The sequence below is a fragment of the Heterocephalus glaber genome, unplaced genomic scaffold (assembly GCF_053883595.1).
Source record: "Heterocephalus glaber isolate CG9 unplaced genomic scaffold, H.glaber_assembly_v1.0 deba00000122, whole genome shotgun sequence".
Classification (NCBI taxonomy): domain Eukaryota; kingdom Metazoa; phylum Chordata; class Mammalia; order Rodentia; family Bathyergidae; genus Heterocephalus; species Heterocephalus glaber.
This window is the reverse complement of record NW_028258138.1, coordinates 42,682,303-42,708,872: the sequence shown is the minus strand read 5'-3', so window position 1 is coordinate 42,708,872 and position 26,570 is coordinate 42,682,303. Positions and strand designations below refer to the sequence as shown.

At 32.8% G+C, this 26,570-nt stretch overlaps 1 protein-coding gene across 4 annotated transcripts in view; it reads right to left on the bottom strand.

The window, feature by feature from the left end:
* Nucleotides 1–1,562: 1,562 nt before the first annotated feature.
* Nucleotides 1,563–26,570, bottom strand: part of Arl13b (ARF like GTPase 13B) — a 72,220-nt gene continuing 47,212 nt past the window's right edge. For all 4 annotated transcript variants that reach the window (XM_087214092.1, XM_021238817.2, XM_004857923.4 and 1 more), the window contains 7 exons: nt 23,232–23,337; nt 22,232–22,434; nt 18,606–18,720; nt 14,280–14,505; nt 9,652–9,765; nt 8,661–8,729; nt 1,563–3,335 (listed from right to left, as the gene is read on the bottom strand). In XM_087214092.1, coding sequence (XP_087070218.1) covers nt 3,241–3,335; nt 8,661–8,729; nt 9,652–9,765; nt 14,280–14,505; nt 18,606–18,720; nt 22,232–22,434; nt 23,232–23,337 — 928 coding nt within the window. In that variant the 3' untranslated portion in view covers nt 1,563–3,240. The remainder of the gene's footprint in view (nt 3,336–8,660; nt 8,730–9,651; nt 9,766–14,279; nt 14,506–18,605; nt 18,721–22,231; nt 22,435–23,231; nt 23,338–26,570) is intronic.

Sequence of the window (26,570 nt, the reverse complement as noted above, 5' to 3'; positions counted from 1 at the left end):
CTAGAAAACTAATATAACCGAAGTATAAATGTGTATTAAAAATTTCTCACTGATATATTATAAAATTTTGGCATCTACTAATTCACTTAGCTGGGTCATAAATCCTGTTTCTTCAATAGTACATAAAAGGAATCTATAACTCATGCACTAAACAAGCAAATGAATGTTTCTTCCCTATTTTCTCTTTATTTATAAGTTGATTACCTCCTCTAGAGGAAATTCATTTCTTATTTTCCTATTTTTGTCTGAAAAACAAATCGCGATTCTATTATTTGTTTCTCCAAAGCTAAAGAATTATTGTTATTTTAATGACCTATGCCACACATCAATGTAAGTTCTGAAATACCTAAATTTGTTCTTTGGTCAGCTATAATATGTTTCTTGATAAAATTAATCAGTATTAGCAAAACCTTAGTAAGAAAATATATTCCACATAAAGAAGAACTTAGGCATTACAGCCTAAGATGATCAAATTTATTACCTACAGCTTTATTTTTATAAGCAACTTCACTTTTGAAAAGCTTTGCTGAAAGCATGGATTTGCTTAGTTGGAAAAGGAGAAATGAATATCAGGAGTAACATGGCATATCAAACAGTATCACATCAAAATACTGTCAGAGTAAGAGAACAATGAAAAACAAGCTGCAAATATAATGGTATATTGTATGTGTGAACTTTTCCTAAGTATCGGCAGGGAATTTTACATATTAAGTAAATTATAGATTTTAATTTAGCATTTAAAAGAGCCAAACTTTGCACTAAACACTGCGCTTCAATAATTTATATAAAATTTGAAATTTGATTTTCCTGTTATAAAAATACACCAAATTATAAAACTATTTCAAAAATGGAGAAAAACAGAACCAATAACTCTAAAAAAGATCACTAGCATTTTGCAACATTTCTAGTGTAGTTTCTATGTGTAGTTTGATACTTGGCATCAATTACATGTAGTATTATATGTAGTATACACGTACAAATTTTCTAATAGGAGCTCACAGAAATATCTTTTAAATAAGTAAAAATATGTTAGCCAGTAGCTTTAACAAAAGACAAGACAATGGACCATCTAGAATCATAAGGGGCTATGATGCTATATTTAGCTGCCTTTAAAAATCACAACATTGTTTCTCAATTATTTATATATATATATTTGCACAAAATCTTTTTCATGAAAATAAGTTCATTATTCTACTGATTCACCTATTAACAATCATGTTAAAAATCTTTACTTATTATCCAAAGAAAATGATTTAAACCCAATGAATGAAAAGAAAAACTACTGATATAAATAATTTTTATTGTGTGAAAATGTCATAATTCAAGATAATTAAGAATAAAAATGTAGTATGTATCAAAATAGGCAATTAATTGTTAAAATCTACCTCGATTTACAAAATACCTTTTAAAGCATTTGTAGAATACTTCAGGAAAGCAAATTAATTTTTGAGAGCTATATGAAACATTGATTCTATTTTACAATACATTTAATTTCAAAACCATTTTTAAAATTTTTAAATAGAATCAGTAATTATTGTGTATTACAGTAAAAACTAGTAGGAAACAAAAATGTTAAGAACTTTATTTTTAAACCAGATGAATACTAAACAGCATAATATAAATGTTACAAAAGGAACCAAAAAGATGAGCAATTATTCCTCTAAATTCCAGTTCAAAATTTACATTGTATCTTCCTGTAATACTTTCCCTGGCATTTCAATCACTTCTCAAATTTGGATTGTTATCTGTCTTGCATCTGATGTAGAATGATTTTGCTCAGTGTGCCAGATAGGTCATGTACAAATTCCAAGAAACTGTACCATGCGGACTATAGTAAAAAGGAGCCTGATTTAAAGTCCAGTCAGTTAAAACATGTGAATAAAATGTGATGCTCTAAAGTAAAAATTTTAATCATATTAAACAACTCAGACGTACTTGTTTATGTTATCCTCAGATAACACTGTATGTTTGCTATCTGTGTACAGTACCAAATGCACCAATCTTAACAAAATGATAGAGAAATTATTTTGATATATGATTTTCACCTGGATATAAAGGCATGCTGTCAAATAAATATTATGAATCCATTACTAAAAATATATATAATTTGCCAAAATAACAGAATAAAGAATCCTATGGATGTCATTCTTAAGAGCAAGAGAAGTTTTAAGTTGAGAAATTGTTTTGGAATCATTTCTTTATAAAAGTGTTTGAGCCAACTTATTGCTTTAGTACTCAAGCTACTTGTAAAATACAAGTCTCTGGCCCTGCAGTATATTTTTCAATATTTTTTGCCTTTAACTTCAATACATGAAAGAATTAGAATAATCTAAAAGAGTCACTATGGGTTCTATTAGAACAAAGGAGTGACAGAAAGCACCTGATCTCTGAAAGTGTCTGACATTTAAAACAGGAGTTTATTGGGACTTTTAATAATATCTCATGAACATATCTTTATTAATTTTTAAAAATTACATTAAAAAGATATATCAAGCCTCTAATTTATTGAGATTATTATCAAAGTAAACAAACAACAGAAACAAATTTGAACTCTCTCTTTGGGTAATATTTTCAAATTGTATAATTTGGTAGAATAAAGATCAGAGAATCTGTTGTGTTAAAAGGTATTATTTTGAAAGTCAAATTACGATATAGAGTTCAAAAATAATGTTATTACAAAACATACCTTGAGCCATAAAATATTTCTGTTTATATAGTTCATGTCTGTCAAGTACACTGACTATTTTCCAGACAATTTAAATAAAACATTTGTAGAAAAGTGCACAATGTAACAGTAATTTTTTTAAAAGTTATAGAAAAATACAAAAATAGTCAAAAATCTAGGTTATAAATTCCCAGGAGTTCCCCTTCCATGGATATGCACTTTTAAAAATGTTTAACTTAGAAATACAGGATAGCAAACAAAGAAAGTATGCAGAGTCCATTGCCTTTTTCTGACGAGGTTTTCCTTCAGGGATATGCCCATGAATGGGGACGTGTAAACCAAAGTCAAAATTTCATCTTGTTAACTTGGTCCAAATGCTCATCCCATCTATTTGTCATTTAGTTTCCTTTCTGCTTTAACCATGAACAACGTGGAGAAGTAATTATCAGGATAAGTCCTTGGCTATCAATCTTCTCACGAAAATCACTATGGTAATCTGGTCCTAGTCATCAATGATCAAGGTTTCTCTCCTTTTGAGAAAGAGGTCCCAGTTCACCTTGCTGATGTTAAGAGAGCTAATCCACATGACTCGGTTTTGAGATCACATCCTGAGCATCACTATTAGGTCTCTGTCTCACAGCCAGAGGAGGAAGAGGCTTCCCATAGAAATCTACACAAACAAGGGAAACCAAGAACACAAAATAGTTATGGTAATCAAAATTTTTGACGTAGTCTATTATTGTCAACCATCTTTTAAAAAGTAAGACATATACCAACTTGTTAAGTGAAGCAATGGGTAGAGAAGATAGGCAAAATAAAAAATCAATTGAAGAAAATTTCAATTAATTCAAAACCGAACAACTAGAGTGTATGTGACTAAGAAGTTGCACCAAATGAATATATACATTATTATTTTTGTTTCCAATTGCACATTCACATTAGAACCAAACAAATTCAAAATATTTAAAATCTATACAATATATTTCTAAGGCCTTGATAAATCAGTATTTGCACATGACATATATTCTTATGTAGTGGCTGTTACTTGTAGGTATTTTAGGAGAAGCAAGTTGGGCTCTTATAATAATGAATCAATACAATTCAGTGATTTGGGACATATTTTATACAAAAATGTCTTGCCCTTTATAATAAATATCTATCCCTTATTCATCATAAATTGGCTTCTAAATTTAATGGCATGTGTAAACCATCAATAAGTACTTTCGATCTATTAAGATTATTCTAGAAGTATAGGTGTTCAGGATCATTTGAAATAAATATATTAAAAAGGTATTGGGAGGCCAGGGATTTAGCTCAATGGTTCCACTGCCTGCCTCGCAAGCGCAAGGTCCCAACTTTGATCCCCAGCACCCCCCCCCCCAAAAAAAGGTATTAGGAGAGAATTTTTTTTTAAAGCAACTATTAATTCAAAGCAACTATTAAGCTTCAGGGATGCCCTAACAAATCTTAATGTAACAGTACAACATGAGTTAGATGTATGTGCTTCAAAGCTGGACAAACCAAGTTTAAATCCTAGTTCTGCCACTTCTTAGCTACATGACCTTGGAGTATAGGTTCCTCATGAACAGAAAGTGGATAATGTTGCTCATTTAATACAATTATTTGGAAGAGTTAAAAATTTTTAGCCCCAATGGTAGTTATTACTATTGTTATAATTAAAGTGGTAATAAGCACTTAATTATTTTGATAAATTTAAAGTATTCATCCTCTAATTTCTTGAGTTCAAAATGAATGAGAATTTTAATACATAATAGAACTTATAATTAACCCAGAGTGATTATGTTTTGTCGCAGATTTTACTTCTGGAATTTAAAAATACTTTAGTAAAAAAATATGTATCAACTCCATGTGCAAAAAATGTTTTTGTTTTCTTTTCCTCTCAAGGAATGTTTGATTTTAGGAGATTTTGTACTATTTCTTTCCCCCAAAATGGGATTATACTATAAAAAATTGGCTTCTTATTGCCCCAATCATAGAAGATACTGTTGATCAGGGTACCCAACTAAAATGACTAACTTAATTGGGAAAACACATTTTTATAAAGATCTTCAAACTTTTTTAACCTGAAAATTGAGGACCAGTAAAATTATACAAAACATTTTATCTTCTTTCATAATTTTAAGATTTAAAAATATTCTTTAGTTTGCATATTCATTCTTTGCATCTAGAAGAAGTGTTGATTAATTTCTCATAAAGTGCAATACATAATACATAACATTGATAAAATACAGATTCAGAGTGTTCATACGGTAAATACACAATCTCTTAAGTCTCTCTGAAGCATCTGTCTCGCCTGCTACACTGAGCAAATTTTGTAGGCTATAAAAGTTATTAGAGAAGTAGGTGAAATTGTTACTAAAGTAAATGTCTATAATCAAAGTATAGAACCTGCCTTAAAAAGTCCCAATCTAACGTTAGCAAGATCTTTTTCAACTCAGCATGTTTTAACTACCAAACTACAGTGGTAGCTCAGTTCACAAACTTGGTTCAATGTTGACCTTTTGGGGAAATTTATGGGGAAACTGGAGTAGATTCTTAATTATATGCTACTTCATCATATATTTGTTGGCTACTTGCCATCAACCTTTTATCAACATGCTTATACATACAAAGGCAAATAAATGTGAAAAAGAAAAGGATGCAATTATCCCATGAATGTCTCCTTATAACTTTCCAAAACTACTTAATACAAACTTTTTACATTAACAATTTAAATTTATTACATGTGCTTTCTTCCCCAATTAACAAAGAGTTGACTACATATTTTAAACCCCAAATGAAATATAACTTGACTTAAAATTTACTGAAAAATTAATAAAGCTATTTAAAAATTTGTGAAGGTATAGTATTGTCTGTGTACTGAGAAGCTAAAATTTGATATGATGAAAATTAATTAAAATGTTAAAAGAGTGTAGCTTAAACTTAACTATTTTATTATAAGTCTATTATAAGTCTTATTATTAACTATTTTATTATAAGTCTTTCCTGGGAGTTCTCATTTAAAAACAAACACAGAAAAGTGAGGTTAGAGGAAACTCTTTTTAGTTCATTTTCTACCTTTTTTTTCAAATTGTCTTTAATTGTAATTTTTCCCTTGAATGTCACCATGAATTCTTTGTGTCTCTTCGTATATTCTTTCCCTCATGAACAGCAAGCTATCATTTCTTCAACTGTGTTCAGTCAGTAAAACAAAGTGTACCTGTATGGGCAAAGAACTCCTATAATGTGGTGACTGCTGGGGCTGAGGGGAGCTACCTACAAATCCTCCCCTACCCACTGACCTGAGCCCCTTCTTTTCTCCTCAGCACCTGAATCTCACCTGTACTGCCACTCAGACATTTCTAAACAGATAAGCCTAAAGAAATCTGTATCTCTCAAAAATTGATTTCCTTTTTCCTCACATAGTCTCAATATTAGGGACAGCATCAAACTTCTAACTTCTGGCCCAAACTATGCTCTGTTCCTTTTACTCTTCATCCACACTTCATGCACTACATGTTACTTATTGTAACTGTTAAAATATTCTTTGCATAATTTTTTTCTATTCAATTTCCATCCCTTATCTCTTGGATTACAGCAACAGCCTCATAACTTGGATTCTTACCTCAACAAAGCCATCATCAAGTCTATATTTTGTACATTTAAACAAAAATTACTTTCCTGAGCATCAAACCTAATACAACTTTTTCCATGCTAAAAATAAATATTATCTCTTAAGAATTATAGAAAGTCCATACATCTTAACAAATATGTGAGACCTTCAAAATCTGGCCCTAAGCTAGAATTCTATTTTCAATGTTCTTTGTAATTTAAAATTTTCTCTTTCTTACCCATTCTATGTGCATGACCCTAATCTCCAGTCACATGCTATTCTCCAAATAAATAATATTCTTTCCTGCCTCTCTACTTTAAATAGTCTGTTTCTTCTACTACTCCTTCTCATTCTTTGAAGGCCCAGTTCTAATACTACTTTCTCTAACTGCTCAGGCAGTCTAAGCATAGAAGGTTCTACATCACAGATTGTTGTCACTGACACAACAGTAAGCTGAAGTATTATTTTCTCCCTTAGATGAAGATCTCCACAAAAGCAGAATGTATGTCTCACTCATCTTAGTATTACAAATATGTTAGCTGATGTCAAATATAAAGTACGTGCTTACTGAATGATAAATTCAGTAAGAGAAAAAAATCTGTAATATGAAATTATTTTATATGTATATGATTGTACATATAAATATAAACACACTAACATTATCCTGCTTGCTTCTTCTAACACTACATTTAAATTCATAATATATTCAAATATATGTATAAATTCACTCAGTTATATAATAAATCAGGAACTAACCTGTTACAGTCAATAAAAACATCATGATATAAAAATGAGTAACATCAAAACCATAGTCTTAAATGAACTAAATTAGACACACAAGTTTACATAATGAGATTGTTTCTCTTATGTGAGAAATTCAACTGTAAATAAGGAGCATAATGGAGGATAGATATTGAGAAGTAGGAAGAACCTTTCCAAATGGGAAGGGGAACAAGGGAGGGGGCAGGAGGAAGGGAAGGAAGAGAGAGGAAAAAAACAGAAGAAAAAAAAAATGGAAACAAAGCTTCTGTAAATGGGAAGGGGAAGAAAAATTCAAGGGAGGGAAGGGGAATGGGAAAAAAAGAATCAAGATATATTATTTACTGGTAGAAATTCCAGACGATGAATGCTATCAATATGTGTGACAAATATGTACTAATAAAAAATGGTTAATAAAAAATCAGTAAGTCAAATAAAGATACATAATTCTAATGGAAATAACCTTATCAGTAATTTTTATACATTCTAAGGACAAACGTGCCTATCTTTAGAAATACAAAAAAACCTTCTGCTTTTCACTAAATTATAATGAAATATTACATTATTCACCTATAGTGCTCTGAAAAGAGCAAATAGTACACTTATATTTATATAATTTGAATAAAATATTTTATAGGGTTTGGTATAATATCAAATTATATAGTAATGCTTTACTAAGTTCTACATTTTTTTTCTCCTACTAAGTGCTCTCCTTAGGGTACTTAGAGTTTTAGAGTAGGTTAACACAGAGCTATCAAAAAGGTCATTAGAAATTTTGAACAAACAAGTTTAGTAAGCTACATTGATATATAATTATTCTTTCTCCTTGTAGAAATCTTTTTTTTTTTTGGTACTGGAGATCGAACTCGGGACCTTGTGCTTGCGAAGCAGGTGACAGAACCACTGAGCTAAATCCCTGGCCCACCTTGCAGAAATCTTATCTTATTGAAAAGACCCAGACTGGTGGTCCATAACTTCTATTGTACAAGGTGTTCTCTATTACTCCAAAATGTCTGGTCTCTAGTTTTTGCTTTCTAGAGTTCTAATGGCATCAACTGGCTGGATTATAGCTGATGTTAATTTCACTCAAAGAATTGTGTTCTTAAGAAAGACTTCAGTAAATTTTCATTTAATTAAACTGTATTTGCCTTACTGATTTATTCTCTGATTTTACTGATTTTGTTGGTCTTTTCTTCATTTTAATGTTCAGCATCTGTCTTACTAAGAAAAAAAATGTGTGTGGCATTATCACAGAGTATATCATGTATATGTGCAGGACCATACAGGTTTTCTTTTTAATACTGTAAATGTAATTTTAATGTCTCATATTTAAATTTAATGTCCTCCTTTCCCCTTTTCATATGTATTTACATAAGTTTAGTAAGGATAGGCACAAGTGTGATTCTTTTACATTTATAGCCTAAAATAAATAAAAATCAAATTATATAGATGCAAAATATATTGAAAAATTTTTTAAATGAATAAAGCAAAAAGTATATTAAAAAGGATGGCAGTAGATTTAAAAGGCTTCAAAAATAAAATATTGTTTGCTGAAGTTATGAAGTAAATAAAAATGGATGTATATGTACATGTGGTGTTTGAAAATGAATCCTTTTGCATTACCATTATGACGTGTTTCACCAAGAGGATCAAGTTTTGGAAGTCTGGTGACTTTGGGGGTTCCCCAGCCAACTAAAGAAAAAGAAAAACACGTAAAACACTGTTAAACATATGTCTCTTTAAGATTGTTGAGAGGATCCCTCCTTTGACAAGAAGTATATATAAAATTCAGAGTTAATTCAAATTTTCTAAATGACACAACACTGAACAGCAACAAATCCATTTTAAATGGTTTCTACTTCAAAATATAAATAATGTATAGGCTGCTAACATCTACTTTAAGTTCTTATTCACCTTTAACTAAAAATATAAATAAGCCCTTTCACTATCATCATGAATAAGCTTTATGTTACTATTCTAACCCATAGCAGAGGCTGAAAGAAATGGTTTTATTATGGTTTTATTAAATGGGATACTCGAAATGGGTCTTTTAAAAATTCCTAAAAGAAAATATTACTGTCTAAAGCCTGCAGTCAGGCTAAAAGGACACTAAAAACATACTAATTTAGTCATCAAGTATCTATCTACTGAACACCTATAATAAGTATTGTGTAATGATGACCTACTAGTTTATGTGCATTACTCAATTTAATCCATGTAACAGGAGGTGGGCATGTATGTTGGATTTATATTGGGAAAATTCATGTATCTAGGTGACCTCAAGGATGAGAGGTCCAAAATTTTAAAAGTTAACATTAGCAATCCATCCAATAAATTTAAATTCCTTTTAGCAAACTGGGTATTGCTATTTCAAATTGAACTTCAACATATTCTGAGAATTACTGGGTAAGGTTTCCCTAATAATTTTATCTTTTTATTTTATATTATAAATAATGATACTTACATTGATAAATTTTACATGTAGAAAAACTGAATGATTGTCATAGATTTAGAAAATAATACACTAAATAAAAACTATACAATTTATTTCTTTTTCTTTTTTTCTTTATTGTTTAAAGTCATATTACTAAATGTAGTATATCAATTTACTCACCAGGACGGGGAGGAGGTGGAGTTGTACTCTTAGGAGCAGAGTCATCTGTATTAACTGGTTCTACTCGGTGACTCCTTTTCATTCTTAGTTTCTTAGTTTTCTTTTTACTGTTACCTATAATAATATAAATATAGAATTTAATACCATTGGGGAAAAGTGAAATTTTTTTTATAATAGAAAACATTATATCTTCAGGAAGAAGTGAACTTCTAAGATAGAAAACAAAGGATAAAATGAGAATACTGATATTATTACTACAGAAACATCTTCGTTGGAAAATGCTATCAATAACCAAATGTGAACTTGAATTTACTAAGAGTAAATATTTAATGGATGGCTAACTTGATATGTAATACATTATATATATACACACACACACACACATATATATATATACTTTCTAAAATGAGTTACACAGAACATAAGAGTCAACATCTGTGAAGCCTATAAAGCAGTAAGAAATACAAATATATTTAGAAACAAATTATTTTTCTAAACAAGTTAGTGTCATTTGAGACATCTCACTCTAGGTAGAAATAGAGCAATCTTTTCTGATTAGAGTTGTAGTTTATAGCTGGGAGAATGAAAGGAGAACTCCAAAACCACATGATATTTTACGATCAGCAGCAGCTCAGGATCATTGAAGAGTATAGATCATGGAACATAAGATTTGGACCTGATTTTCAGCCCAACCACAGTAAAAACATACAATCTTAAGTTATCCAACCTCTCTAAGTCCCTGGTTTCCCATATATATAATGGAAATAATATGCCCCAGGATTGCTGTGTTGAATACTATGATGCTGTATTAAATAATGCAATGAACCTTAAAGGGATGCTTTAAAGTATAAAATATAATGGTATGATTGTGGTTACATGACTTACTACCTCAGATCTCCCTATCTTATATTTTAAAATCATTTGCTGAATGCCTTTATATTTAACAATGTGTCAGGGTTAGAGTCGTTTTACAAACTAAAGAGAATACTATCTTAAGGCAATCTTCTTTTACCTGCTCATGGCAAGTTATATGGGTATTAAAATGGCTGTTCTAATTTCTTATTTAACAAAAAGAATAACTTCAAATATATTTATCATTCAGCAAAATATTGAGGTTGGCTAACTTCAACACAGGGATTGAGAATTTATTTTCATGAACCCTAGGATACTTGAAAAAATCCTTAAATACAATGGAGCTATATCACTAAATAGGAATGGCAAGGGAGTAATTATTGGGCCCATCCTCTCTGGAAGGAATATTGTAGTTACTTTACAAGTAACCTTAAAAGCCCTGTGAATAAAGATGATGTTTACCCCATTTTAGAGATGAAGAAACTAAATCTGAACAATGTTATATTACAAGGGTCCCCAACCAGGCTGCACAGCAGGAGGCGAGTAGCAGGCAAATGAGCACAGCTTCATCTGTATTCACTGCTGCTCCCATCCTTTACATTAGTACCTGTGCTCTGCCTCCCGTCAGATCAGTGGTGGCATTAGATTCTCATTGGAGCTCGAAGCCTACTGTGAACTGCACATGCCACGGGTCTAGGTTGTGTGCTCCTTCCTTATGAGAATCTCAAGCCTGGTGATCTGGGGAGAGCTGAGGCAGTGAAGCTGGCACTGGGGAGTGACTGCAAATACAGATAAACATTAAAAGAGAGGTTTGACTACACAGAGATCATAATAAATAAATTGCTTGCAGACTCTGATCAAAAACCTTTCAGTGAGTGGCAAGTGACAAGCTGCATACGGCAGCAGGCTTTATAGTAAGTTGATGTACTTCAATTGTACAGCTGGACAGGATGGCTGCCTTTATGTTAGAATTTGATAGCTATTTTAGTCTGCACAAGACCTGCCCATTATTTTATTTACCCACACACTTCTCTCAGTCTCTAAGCCCACAAACTAGTCTAGCCAAAAACTGGACAGCTTCTTTGAAAAGAAGGCAAGATATTCAGGTGTGGTGGAACATGGCTATGATCCCAGCACTTGGGAAGCTGAGGCAGGATGACTGCCATTAGTTCCAGGCCAGCCTGGGCTACATGTGAGTTCAAGGCTGGCCTGAACTACATAGCAAGACCCTGTTCAAAGAGGGAGGGAGGGAGGGAGAGAGAGAGAGAGCCCGGTGATGAGACAGCAGAAGATACTAAAGATGCCAAAAATACAAAATCTGTATTGAAAAGAAAATACCAAGAGTCTTATTTAAATTATGAGGGTTCCTTGTAAGTAGTAATGCAAATTCTCCAAGCATGCCCTGTATAGTATGTTCCCATCAGTAATCCAACAAAGCCATGAAATATTCAAAATTTATTTGCCATATGGAGTCTAAGCATTAAAAGACAAGCCTTTGGAATACAGCAAAGGACAAAAAAAAACAAAAACAAAAACAGTGAAGATGAAGAACAAAAGCAATTATTGAAGGTCACAACTTCATCAAATGTCTCTGCACAGAAAGCACCTTTCTTAGTGGATAACCACGTAGCTAAAACTAAGAAGCTCTTTAGTATTGGTAAGAGTTAATCCTGCCTTATGCCAAGGACATTTGTCAGGAACTTTCAGGAGAAGCTACTGTTCAGAAGATAGTACCTGTTCCTCTTTCAGCCAGCACCATAACCACACAATTTGATGAAATACTGGAAGACACTGAGGCACAATTGTTAGAATTACTGAGTCACTGTGGTAGACAATCCATTTTGATGAGTCTACTGGTGTAGATAATAAGCAAAAATGCTTGTTTTGTGTAATACACTTTTCAGGAGGATGTGCATGAAGATATATTATGTGTACTTTTGTTGCCAAGCAACACCAGAGCTGCAAAAGTATTTAAGTCTTTGCACTTAACTCACAAACATCATGAAGCTCTGTGAAGAGATGGATGCAAAGCACACTATCTTCTCTTATACACAGAAATGAGATGGCTTTCTAAAGGTGGAATACTGGCCAGAGTTTTTGACTTATGAAAGCCACTCCAGGGATATCTTTTAGGAAAACAGCAATCACTGGAGCACATTTCAGTGACACAGAATGAGCCACAAAACTTGCTTACTTATGTGACATATTGAACCTGCTCAAGGATCTCAATCTGTCACTTCAGGGGAGAACAACAAATACATTCAAGTTGGCACATAAAGTGCCTGCATTTAAAGTCAAACTGGAGTTATGAGGGTAATGAGTGAACATTAGGATTTCTGACATGTTTCATACATTAGCAGAGCTTTTTGAGAGACTGAACCAGGGCCTTCTGTTTTCTAGCTGGAATATGATCACTTATCTTGGCTTTCAAAAGAGTTTGAATATTACTTCTTAACCACAAAATAACTCTGAACACAGCAGGAATGCACCCACGACCCATTTGTCAATAAGCCAGGTGAAGTGACTTCATGCTAGAAGAGGATCAATTGCTTCAAAGTGAAAATGATGGCGACCTTAAAAGTATGTTTGAGGTGTGGCTCAGTGGTAGAGCACTTGCCTAGCATGTGGGAGGCCCTGGGTTCCATCCCTAGTACTGAAAAAAAAAAAATTGTGTTTGAGACAACCTCAAACCTCTATACATTCTGGATTACAGTCAAGGTAGAATATCCTGAGATTGCCACAAAAACACTGGAAAACCTGCTTCCATTTCCTATATCCTATCTTTGTCAAGAAAGGTTTTCTACAGTGACAGCAACCAAAACAAGATTTTGGAGTAGACTGAAAAACCAACACACTTCAGGTGTCACTGTTTTCCCATCACCCCCAGATAGGATGGTCTAGTTACAAGAAAAGAAGCTCAGGGCTCCTAGTGATTCTGCACCACTGTGAGTTATATAATTATTTCATTGTATGTTACAATGTAGTAACAACAAAAATAAACTGCACAATAAACATGTGCTTGAATCATCCCATCCCTCACCTTCCACTCACACTCTGTCCATGGAAAAAATGCCTTCCATAAAACTCATCCCTGGTGCTACAAAAGTTGGGAACTGCTGTTATATCACTTAATGTATATCTAGTAAGTGGATTCTATACCTGATTTTCTGATTCCAAACACAGTCTCCCATGACACCAGCACATATGAACATTGTTAAGGCACATCGGCAGTTAAAAAAGTTTTGCAATGCAAATTTTATACAGTATTAAAATAAAGGAAAATGGCTATTTGATAGCTATTTGTGTGTGCGTGTGTGTATGTGTGTGTGTGTACTTGGGATTGACCTCAGAGCCTTGTACTTGCTAAGCGTATGCTCTACTACTGAGATACGTCACAGCCCTTGACAAGATTTTGAAAATGTTTTCATGATGTTTAAATCTTATAGAAACAAACAATAAAGAAAGTGATGCAAGCTTTAATATTAAATAGTTTAACAAATAACAACAAAGGCTTAAAAATTAAATAAATCCCAGGAAATCCTAGAAATTAGGCTGTATTTCAAATTTTTCAAAACTGAATTTTCTGAATTCTTTTATAAAGGACCATATATCAAGCTGACACAGAAAAATGCATTAGGAGAAAACTGGTTAATGAGTAACTACAGATCTTGAGAAAATCAAGATAATGCATTTGGAGACAAAAAAATTACAGTATTTTTGTGGAAATAAACATGATAAATGACTACATATATATGTTACTTTAAATACATTTTCACCTGATTCTGAAGATCGCCAATCTGTCTCATCTTTATTCTCCAACTGCTTGGTTAATGCCTCCTTATAATTTTCTACTACTTCAAACTCATTGTTTTTTTGGCTGTTTTCACTAGTCTGGGTTTGTGTCTCTATTTGTTCATGCTCCATTTTCTGTTTCAGGGGACAAATATCACTATCTTTCTCCATCATTTGCTTCTTTTTCTCTTTTTCAAGTTTCTTTTCATTCTAAATAAAATGAAATATAACATCTTTATTATAATGTATAATGGTTATATCAAACATCTAACATCAATTTAACATCATTTACCTAATACTACTTTAAGAATGTTTATGTTAGACCATACTGTGATTTCAAAGGCACTGTGATATTTCTATTAAAATTACTGTTGAATGTATCAATGCTATTAAATATTCAGTAAACACAAAAAGTACAAAGAAAGAAAACAAATGTTACCAGTAACTTCGCAACCTAGAGATGACCACTATTCAGTGTGTAATCATTATGAGGTTTTTTTTCTGCCTTTTAACACAAATGTACATGACATACACCACCCACAAACATGTATAAGTGTATGACTGTCTTTCTATATATACATATTTGTTTAAACAAAAAAGAATTTAAGTTTTTAAGAATAGTGTTTCTTTCCATGCCAGTGAATGTATGAAGTGCTTAGAACAGTTCTTCATATATAGAAAATAAGTGTTCATTGCTATTATTTTCAACAATTATATTAACATTTGAAATGGTTATCTTATTATACTAATTCCTTTACAATAAGCAAGGAATTCTGATTTCTAATTTTTCCAGTATTGTAAGAAATATTGTTCTCTTTAATTTTTAATATTAAATTCCTAACAGTAAAAATATTGAATCAGTAGGGTTGCTACATTTTAAAATATGACATATAATCACACTTCTATCTTCAAGAAAAAATTGAATAAATTTATACCTCAGGCAAAGGTTGGGAGAATTATATTTCTTTAAATCATTTTCAATGCTGCACACCATTATTAACCTTTCATATCTCTGGTAAACTAACAAATATTTAAATTAGTGTTGTTTTAATTTAATTAATTAAAAATTTTATCACTAGGGAAAATGAATTATTAAATACCCTTATTGCCATTTTCCCCCTTTTGTCTGTGCTAACCGGTATGCATTTTTCTATTTACTTTTGTAGTAATTTGTAAGAATTTTCTTTTTTCTTTTGTCTTATTATCATTAGGTCTAGTTACATAGTTATAGCAGATTATACATCCTATGTGTTTCATTTTTTTACTACGATTGGCTTTGTTTTAATGTTTTCCTTTTAACTTTGTAAAACAGCACTTTTAAAATTAAATACAATATGATCTATCCATTTTTCACTTTATGATTTCTGGTTTATCTTTGAAAGTTTTCATCCTCTCAGCCTATGTTAATATTTATACTATTAGCATTTTTAAGCCTACCTTTCAAATATATATTTATATATATTTAAGTCTTTGATACTTCTAGAGTTTAATTTGCCACACAATGCACAGTAATGTATATTTTTCTAAATGGTTGTTCACTTCCAATATTTTTCTCTCAGATTTGACATATTTTTATTTTATATTATATGTTCCTATATAATTAGATTTATTACTGTTTGTTCCCTTTATCTGTCTAGTCTGGAACCAATTCTTCATAATACTTTACTATTTTAGTAGCTATGGTAAAAATCAAATGAATATTACATATTGTGAGGAATGCAAACATACCAAAAGAATTTTGTGGAAAACAAGATTCTTCATGGTAAAAAGAGATTATAGGTAATGTTTTCATTACTGAGTGACCATCTTCTTAAAATTATCATAATTTCGAAGAAGAATAATTGTATTCTCCCTATAACACTAATTAATTTATAGACCTTCAATATATGGTATTCTATGCTTTATACCAATATTGTTCTCTTCCTCAAATTGTGAAAAATAGGATGCTGGAAGAAGCACTACGGCCTTCTAGGTAAGTTTTACACATGGTAGTCCTATAAAATAACTGCACTTTATAAATGTCTCTAGCTTCTCATTCTTTATGGCTGAGTAGTACTCCATTTTATAAAATAAAAACCACACACACATCTTCTTTATTCTGTCACCAGTTGATGGGCAATTGGGCTGTTTCCAAGTTTTAGCTATTACAAACTGTGCCACTACAAACACGGGTGCACATATATCATTGTGGTGTGATTCTTTTAATTCTTTTGGGAAGGTACCCCACAGGGGAATAGCTGGGTCAAATGGGACCTCTAATCCTAGTTTTTTGAGGTATCTCCATAATGATTTCCACAGTGGTTGCACCAGACTACAGGATGCACTTTAAGACCATACTCTTAGGTGAAATAAATAGGACATACATGTGTAAATATTGAATAGTTTCTCTGGGTGAGAAACCAAAAGTGTAAATGAGGATCAAAATGTATAATAGATAATGTGAAATAGAAAGAAAAGGTCCAAAGGGGAAGGGGAAGTAGAAGGGGTAGGAGAAAGGAAAGAAGAGAACGGAATGAATATAAGAAAAGGAAAAAAAGGAAACAAAGTCTTTGTAATTAGGGAGGGGGGGAAGGGTTGAAGGGAGGACACGGGAATGGGGAAAAATTAAGAACCAAGATACGTCATGTAAGGGTACAAATTTCCAATGACGAATATCATCATATTGTATACCTAAAATGTACAAATAAACTTAATGAATTAAAAATAACTGGTTTATATACTTGTCAAGTTTTATAAACTTGACAGTATTTGATAGTATGGAGACAATAGTTCATGCTATTAAGACGGCTTTACTTAGAAAAGCACATATTAGAGGAAATTCAATGGGGCTAATAAAATAATCTTCAGATAGCTGAGCAACTTAAGATTAAATATCCCATATTACCTATTATTTTGCAGAAAAGCAATATCAAAATTATCTCATCATCTTTTTACCCACAGAGGTGCCTCCCTCAACATCAGCCCCGAGGAAGAAGCAATCATTCACCTTTCCAGATAAGCACCTATATGGAAGGAGGCCGTGACAGGGGAAGAGAAGCAGAGAACACAGGCGGGACCAGCCAGCCTGCATCCACAATAAGCTCTGTGTGAAGGGAACAGACTTAGGAAGCCCTGCCTCAAAGGAGGCTTGGCCACTGAGAGTGATGAAAGCAAAGCCAACACAAACCCTGGGCCCCAGATGAAAATAAAGACACAAAACACACACACACACACACACACACACACACACACACTGCTTAGCTTCTTCATAATTAAAATCTACAAATTAATCTTGTAAAACCTGAGATAATCAAAATTAAAATAAATTTCCTATATTCAGATACAAGAACATTTACTGCAGTTTAAAATTGTTTATGTACTCTAACACATTGCAAGCACCTAAATATTATTACAAGGGATAGTAACAGCAATACTGGGACAAAGACAATGTAAATAAGACTAATATATTACTACTATATGAAAAAAATGACAAGAATAGATTAAAACAGTAACTGAAATAACTGCTCCAACATTCAACATGTATTTTTCATTCTAATTTATTTTGAAGATTTAGTTCATTTTATACACTATATCAATGTTATTTAAAATTATTTTTCATTTTTTTTTTTTTTGCATGCATGCTAGGCAGGTGCTTTTCATCTCCAGTTCCCAAAGTAAAATTTAAAGGGGGAATAAAGTAATAAATATTCAATCAGTCTCTCACCTTTAATTTCATTAGAAATAATCTCTTTGGAGAAATAATTCTATTTTCTGTGTTACGACAGATTCAAAATATCCCCCAAGATGCTCATTGTGTTGAAGGCATGGTTCCCAGCTGGTGGGCTTTTGGAAAGTGACTGGGCCATGATGGCTCTAATTTCATCAAGTGGATTAATCTACTGATAATTTAATAGTTCAGCGGGCTTATGCAGAGGTGGAAGCTATATGAATGAAGCAGGTCACTGGCAGGGGGAAGGATTGGGGGTAGGGGTGGTTCTGAAAGGGTGTATTTTGCCCCCAGCCACTTCCTCTCGATCGATCTCTCCCTCTGCTTCCTGGCCACCATGAGGTGTACAGCTTTGCTCTACCATGTCCCACCACCATGATATTCTGCCTTGACAAAGACCCAGAAACAATGGAGCCAGCTAACCATGGACTGAAACCTCTGAAACCATGGGCCAAAATAAAACTTTCCTCCTTTTACTTGTCACTTTCAGGTATTTTGTCACAGTGATGGAAAACTGACTAACTGTTCCTTTCTTCCTCCTTTCACAACATCAACTTTATAATTTAATATATTTTTAAAAATCACATTTGGCACCAACTCATACCTCCATTATTACAGATGCTATAGGCTGGAAAGGATTGACAGTAATTGGTCTTGGGTCCAACTCATCCAGACCACTGGTTCCATCCAGTTCTCCTTGCTCTTGTTCTCTTTGTTCCCTATTATTTGAGGGGGAAAATGGAAATTTCTTTGTAAAAAGTGCTGAATTATGTTTAATAAACCAATGTGCAGTAGGTTTATGGGTATGTAGGCTTAGTAATTTAAACATCTCATCATAGCTTTGAATTAGTGAGAGGAATTCAAAAATACTTATGCAGGTGGGCCGGGGATTTAACTCAGTGGTCCCACTGCCTGCCTCACAAGCGCAAGGTCCTGAGTTCGATCCCCAATACCAAAAAAAAACCAAAAACCAAAAAACTTATGCAGGTAATAGGCCTCTGTCCTCATTTAAAAATTAGTTATTTGAAGCCAGGAGTGGTAGTGAATTCCTGTAATCCCAGCACTCTGAAGGCTGAGGCAGAAGGACTGCCATGAGTTCAAGGCCAGCCTGGGCTACATATCAAGTTCAAGGCCAGAGTGAATTATATAGTGAGATCCTGTCTCAACAAAACAAGACAAAACAAAACAAAAAAGCAACAACAACCAAAAAGAAAAAGAAATTAGTTATTTGAATTAAAAAGAAAAAATTCTGACAAAATGACAGTCCTTATGAGTGCCTTCTTCATTGTTTTGTTTTGTTTCACTTTTTGGAAGCAAGGTCTCCCTATGTAATTCAGGCTGGTCTTGAACTCACTATGTAGCCCAGGCTGGCTTCGAGCTCATGGGGATCTTCGTGCCTCAGCCTCCACAGTGCTGAGAATACAGCCATGCACCACCACACTCAGCTAGTAACTCCTTAATGTTAATGTACAGATTATTTCTTCACATTTGCAAAGGTGTATATTTGTCAAATTATTAATTACCCTCCAAAATCAAAGCTATTATTTTTACCATCATTAAAAGAAAAGTCTTCTATTTTTAAATACAACTTGGAAACATTCCTTTAACTCAACCTGTTTTTATTTATACACAAAGATGTTTCTTATTTACAGTACAAAGAAGAGAGCGCGACATTTATAGATTTTATACAAGTATATGACAAAGTAGTGCTATAAAAAAAAAGTAGTACTAGTTTTGTCTGGGTGTATATCACATTTGAATAGCCAGGTAAAAACTGCTGCTTTGTTTAATAATATGAGAAATTGTAAAAAAAGTTTCCCTGTATCATTCAGATTAAATATTCCCATACTAGTTACTAATGAATCAATTATGATTTCTGTGATTTGGAGTTAATGTTGCCCAATACATGAAAAGTAAGTTACTAAAACAAGCAGCCAAAGGAAGAAAAATGAGTATTATGGATCATCATCTACATTAGTAGATTAGCAATGTGAATGTTCAATTACTATGACATTTATTAACTGTGTTCTAACATGGAAATATATATCCTTTCATTCTGAATCTGGAAAGGCAAAATTTAGAGATTTGCAATTAACTATTCTTATGACCTTGGACTAGATCCGTGAGCCTCAGCTTCCCCATAAATACGGAAAAAATACCTCATTGAAGTGTTCTGAAGATCAAATAAGGCAAAATATGCAAGGGGACTCATAAATAAGGAAAACATGAGTCATTGTTATTCATGTTACTCATTTATTAGCAACAGTTTCAGGTATATAGTATTAATATACTATTTTGATATCAAAATTGGGTTTTTACCATTTTTCAAAAAAAATTGGAAATGATTATGAGGACCAATTAGGTTGAATTTAGCAAAGTAAAAAGATTATTTTCTAATCTCTGTAATCTATCCTGTTTAAATACCAATTTATTTTTAGAGAGTCTCAGCTAAACAGGAGAGGTCTCAGACCACAACTGCCAAGGCTAAGGAGAAAGGAGGAAAGGAGAATGAGTATTAGAAAAGCCTGCTGTAACGCAGAATAGGTAAAAGCTTTCTTAAAATGACTAACATTAAGTTTCTTGTATCCAACTTGATTTTTTCCCTCTCTTCTTCCTCTTTCCTTCCCTCCTTCCCTCCCTCCTTCCTCTCTCTCTCTCTCCTCTTCCCCCCACTCTCTGCCTTACACATGCTTACGTTTTCTACCACTGACTACATCCTCAATCCCATGTTTTTGTTTTCTTCATGGAGATAGGGCAAGGAAGTTTTCAGAAAACAGTAGCCCTATATTTTATTTTTATAAGTAAGGTATTTTACATATATGACTACTTGTAATGAGCTTTATATCATGAAAATATACTCTAGGATATGAAACCAAAGATTCTCACACTAAAACCTCATATTGGCAGCTGCCTCAAGATCACTTGTCTTCTTTTTTCTTTGGTTAGATAAAGACCTAGATGGATCACATGTTCGTATAATAGAGCACTTCAGGAAAGTGGAGGAGAGTGATTTTTACAAATATTTCTCCTTTAAGGAATTATTTCAATTTAAAGAAGAACACTGTCAGAGGACTTCCGCTATAATTTAAGATAAATACAGCCTTCCTCACAAAGGTCAGTAGTAGTGGGTTTTTGCCTATGGGGATGCAGCTATGTTAAACAGTATGAAAAGCCAGTATTACTTAGGTTGATGGAAAGCAACTTTGGATCTTACATGAACTCATTTAAAAATATTTTTCAATTTTCCTCTTTTTCCTCCTTCTTCCACCTTGTAACAATTGAGTGAAAAAGAGAAAGAGAAATCTAAAGCTAAGTATTAAATTCAACTTATATTCAAATCATAGCACTTTCTTGCAGCATTAAAATTATAAATGATTCTGAAGTAGAATTAATGCAAACTTTTTTAAAAGTATAGTTTAGTGAACTTAGTTTAAATGTTTTCTTTCTCACATCATATTTAATAATGACTTAAAATATACATTTTAGAGGCCAGGGATTTAGCTCAGTGGTTTCGCCGCCTGCTGCGCATGCGCAAGGACCTGAGTTCAATCCCTGGTACTAAAAAAAAAAAAAAAAAAAGATATACATTTTAATAACTTGAAATGGTATAATGTGGTCTACTTTCTGACAAAATTAGTACCGAAATCAGATTTTTCTTAAGTTAATTTACCCTCTAACGTCTCACCTTCTATATTTGCTAAGTCTAAAGAAAGGTTTCTTAGTCTCTATACTTTTTAAATTCTGAGCCTTATAAATCCTTGTTGTGGGACAATGCCCTGCATATTGTAAAATGTTTAGCAGCATCCTTTGCCTCTACACAATAGGTATCAGTACTATATTCCCTTCCACCTGGCTGTGACAATTAAAAAATTTTTCCAGACATTTCTCCATGTTCCCCAAAAGGTAAAAATCTCCCTGTATGTTGATAACCACTGCTCTAAATGTTCTCCTAAGATATGAGATGAAATTTTGAAACTGGGAAATAATGACTGAACAGGGAGTACATGTAAGTAGTATAATACCACCAGGAAAGTAAAAAATCTATCACTTAAACTTGGGTGATCGAAGATCCATAAAATAGGCAATTTATTTAGTATCCTCCTTCATACAAAAGGACACAAAACTGAATAGAACAAGTAGACTGAATAAACAAAAGTTGCAAAGTATTCATAAAATTGCCATATATTTTTACTCTTCAAATGTACTGTGGTATAAAATTAGGCTATTTACCTTTCTTCTCGTAATTTTCGCACTCGTTCAGCTCTTTCTCGTTTTTCCTGTTCCTCCAGGGCTCGTTGTTCAGTTGTGTCCTTTCGGATGCGTTCATTTAAGGCATCAAAGTCTCTTGCAATGATATGCAATAGCCAATAAAGGCCTTTTTTAATAGACTTATCAATTTTCTTTCCATACCCCAAGACTGCCGAACAAGGTTCCTACAATAGATGTTTATTTGATTCAAAGAATAAAACTAAAAGCTCTCCACACAAATGTACTCATTAACCACTAAGTATAATTACTGGCAAATCAAAAGTAAGCCACTTAAAATATTTATATGAAGCATATGTTTACATAACTTGTAAAACATACCTCAATATTACATAGAAATTGAAAGATTTTACATATGGCATCTGTAAGCTACAAGACTCACTACGACATAGAAGTTGATAGTTGTAAGTTATAATTTTAAACAATTTTATTAGAAGACAAAATAGACCTGCCATAAGAAAAATACATCTACTTATTAAGAGTATTAGTAAGTTTTAATTTCTTTACCAATGAATTTATAGCAGCAAACGTCCATAAAATTGACAACCTAATAATAATTTTGTGAAACTAGAACAAATAATTAAATCCCATGCATCTTTCTTAAGATTGTATGACAACTCTTAAGATTGTATGACAATGAATTTTTCAAAATTCATTATGAATTTCTGAATTTGTCTTATACTTTTTCTTTCCCATTAAAAAAATTATAGCATAACATTTTTGTATACATTCTTTACAGAAAGCAATGTTAAAAACTCTGAAATCATGAAGGATAGCTCATGGAAGTCAGTAACAGCTAAACAGAAAACACATTACAATGTAACTAATACTAATAGAATAATAACAGCATGATTGGCTATGTAAAAAAATTCTTTTAAGGTTGTTCTTTGACTACTTATCACCTCTGTGAAAACTAAGTTATACTAAAAATATTTGTAAAAAGCAAAAAAGAAAAAGTACTTACTATCTGACATGGGCACTTGTGCTCATTAACCAATTTTTCTAAAGACAGATATTCAATTACATCAGCTTCTCCTAAAGCCCCTTCTTTGTCCTGCTTATTTGCTAACCTAGAAAACAAAGTGGTTTTATAACAAACTGTAATCAATTGACATCTTCAAAATATTTTTAAATTAACGATTGCAATCATCATGGGATGGGGCCGGAGCTGTAGCTTAGTGGTACAGCACTTGCCTAGCAGACCTAAAGCCCCAGATTTGATCCCCGGCACCGCATTAAAAAAAAGAAACCCTCATTATGGAGAATTGGTACATGTGCATAACATGTCTTCATTCTTTTTATTCCTTCTCCCCTCTGCCCTCCTCTCTCTCTCCATCTCTTGGTTCCTTCCTACTTGCAAAAGGTCTATTTCCTATTATTTTTCACCATGTCCTTCTATTCAATAGTTATAAATCTACTGGTTACAGAACATGATTTAGAAAGTATTTTAGTATTATCTCATCATTCTTCCTTATTTATTACTGATAAAATAATAAGAACTGGCCTATAAAAGCAAAATCAAGAAGTATCAAGAAAGCACAAACAAGGGGCCGGGGATTTAGGTCAGTGGTTCCTCCACCTGCCTCACAAGTGCAAGGCCCCAAGTTCAATCCCCGGTACCAAAAAAAAAGAGAAAGCACAAACAATAGACCAGTAGCCCTAAAAGAACCAACAAACAGGAAAAAAGGGGGCTATTTTCCATGGCCCACAGCTACATATTATGCCCTTATCTCTTAAACTGCATCATGATGTAAATATCCTTATCTCATGTAATTATCTTAATAAAATACAAACTTTCATTTTAAATGTCAATTATTCACTCTATATTTGGGCTCATCTACATTTCTAGTATGTGAATACGTCCATGTAAATGTAAAATTTATTGAAGGCTCAGGGCTACTTCTAGTTTACTTGGCGTAAAACTGCACATTAATAAATACACTATGTGCAACTCACATACACACATAGACACACATTCATTTAGTAGCAAACTGGGTGTTGTTCCTTGTGTCTAGATGTCCCCTCATGCAGTCTTTTTCAAAGGTAGGTAAATCTGGAATGTGTGATGCTAGGATTAAGGGTGTGTGGTTACTAAACCAGGACACAAGAGTGATTGCTTTGGCACTGCCCTAATCCCAGTAGTCTGAATAAGAAAAAAGGAACAGAAAGACACTCTTAAGGTCTCTTGTGGCCTTGTTGCTTTTGCTGCTTGTGCCTCTGTTGCCCCTCTGCCACCTTGCCTTGGAGCCAACTGATTATGGACTGAAACCTCTATAAACTTTAAGCCAAATAAACCTTTTCCCCTTTAACTCTGTGTGTCAGGTATTTTGTCTCAGCAAGAGAAAAGTAACTAACACTAAAAAAGTAACTGGGGAATCAAATGACAAACCAGACAACTTCTAGAGATAACAGAAATTGCCATGAAGTACCACTATTTGCCTATTAGATGGCAGAGGTCAAAAAGTTTAATAAAATACAGTGACCATCTGTATTCATGGACTCTGCATCCGTGAATTCAACCTCAGATAGAAAGTATTTGGGGAAAAAAAAAAAAAGAACAAAACACTGTACTGATTGTATACAGACTTTCCTTCTTGTCACTATTCCTTAAATAATACAGAACTGTGTAACAACTATTTACATAACATTTACATTATATAAAGTATTATAAGCAATCTAAAGGTAATTAAAAGTATACAGATGTCAGGGCTGGGGATTTAGCTCAGTGGTTCCGGCGCCTGCCTCGCAAGTGCAAGGTCCTGAGTTTGATCCCCAGTACCAAAATAAATAAATAAATACAGAAATAAATAAATAAAGTATACAGATATGCATAAGTTACATATAAATCTTCTGTTTTATAGGAAGAACTTGAACATCTTTGGATATTGGTATTTGTGAAGGGTCCTGGAACCAATCCCTTTTGATACTGGGTGATAACTAGACTGTCCTTGTTCAGAGTCTGTTAGAATTTTGAGAAAAAATAAAGGTGTCGATAAATATACAGAATAGTAAGTCTAATGAACTATCATTTACCTTTAAATATTATCAATACTGTGTCATTCATGCTGATCTATACACCTTCTACTCTTTTCCCTTCGGCTATATTACTTCACCAAAAATTTAAAAAATTACAAAACAGTTCCACATTATCATACCTAACACAATTAATAAAAAGCCTTTAATATTATTCAATGTACTTAATATTCCTCAATATCATTTTACAAGTGTTATATTCATAATCAGATTCAAACCAAATGCACATTACAATTTATCACACCTAAGTCTTTTTTTTTTTTTTGGTACCGGGGATCGAACTCGGGACTTTCACACCTAAGTCTTTAAAATCGGTAATACCTACCCTCTCCCAACTCCAACAATATCTCTTTTCCTTCCATGGCATTTATTTTTAAAAGAAAACAAATCATCTTTTGTAGAACTGTACATGTTTAGGATTTGGCTATATCTTCTTCATGAGATCGTTAACATACATATCTTATATTTCCTACATCTGGCAATTAGATATGGAGGTTAGATGAATTTCAGGGTGAAATAATTTGGCAACATAGCTAATGGGGTTGCTGATAACTAGAAAGGATGATGTATCACTTTTATATTGTCATATTTTAGTGACATTAAAATTGATCTGTGGATTTGAGATAGTATGATCCACTCAAAATGAGTTCCTTATTAACTTTTCACTTAATGAATTTAACAGTAATCGATGGTTTGTTTAATCCAATTATTTTGTTTATAAAATAAAAATAGTTCTATATTCCTTCTGTATTTAATGGCAGAGTTTTCTGTAAAAAAAAATTAGCTTCCATCAATTTGCTGGTGACTCTTAAATACAAGTCACAGTTAAATCAAGATAAATGTTTGATCCTTTGGTTTTATTTTCTAATTTTCGTAATTCATTGGTGCCCTAGTCACCCCCAAAACTGATAATAGTTGCTTTATCATGTTGTTAAGATCTTCTTTTAGGGGGTATCATTACAAATTGATTTTCTAAAATATATTTGATGTAGTTGCATTTATTGCAGTTATTGTTCTTGTTAAGGCCCAAAGCTGCTCATCTTTGGATACAGAGCCCCCTTCAGGTGGGCTCTGGGCTCCTCCTTTGTACAACTTCAACAGCTGCTGATAATTTCTTTGCTTTCTAACATGAAGCTATGTCTGAGACCCAAAATTGCCTATTTCCCTATGTTTCTTAGGGAGATTTCTGTAAAAAATGATATGTTAAAGACATAATGTGGACACTAATGATATTCACTGCTATTGACTTGTCATTGCTTCTCAATCCTTT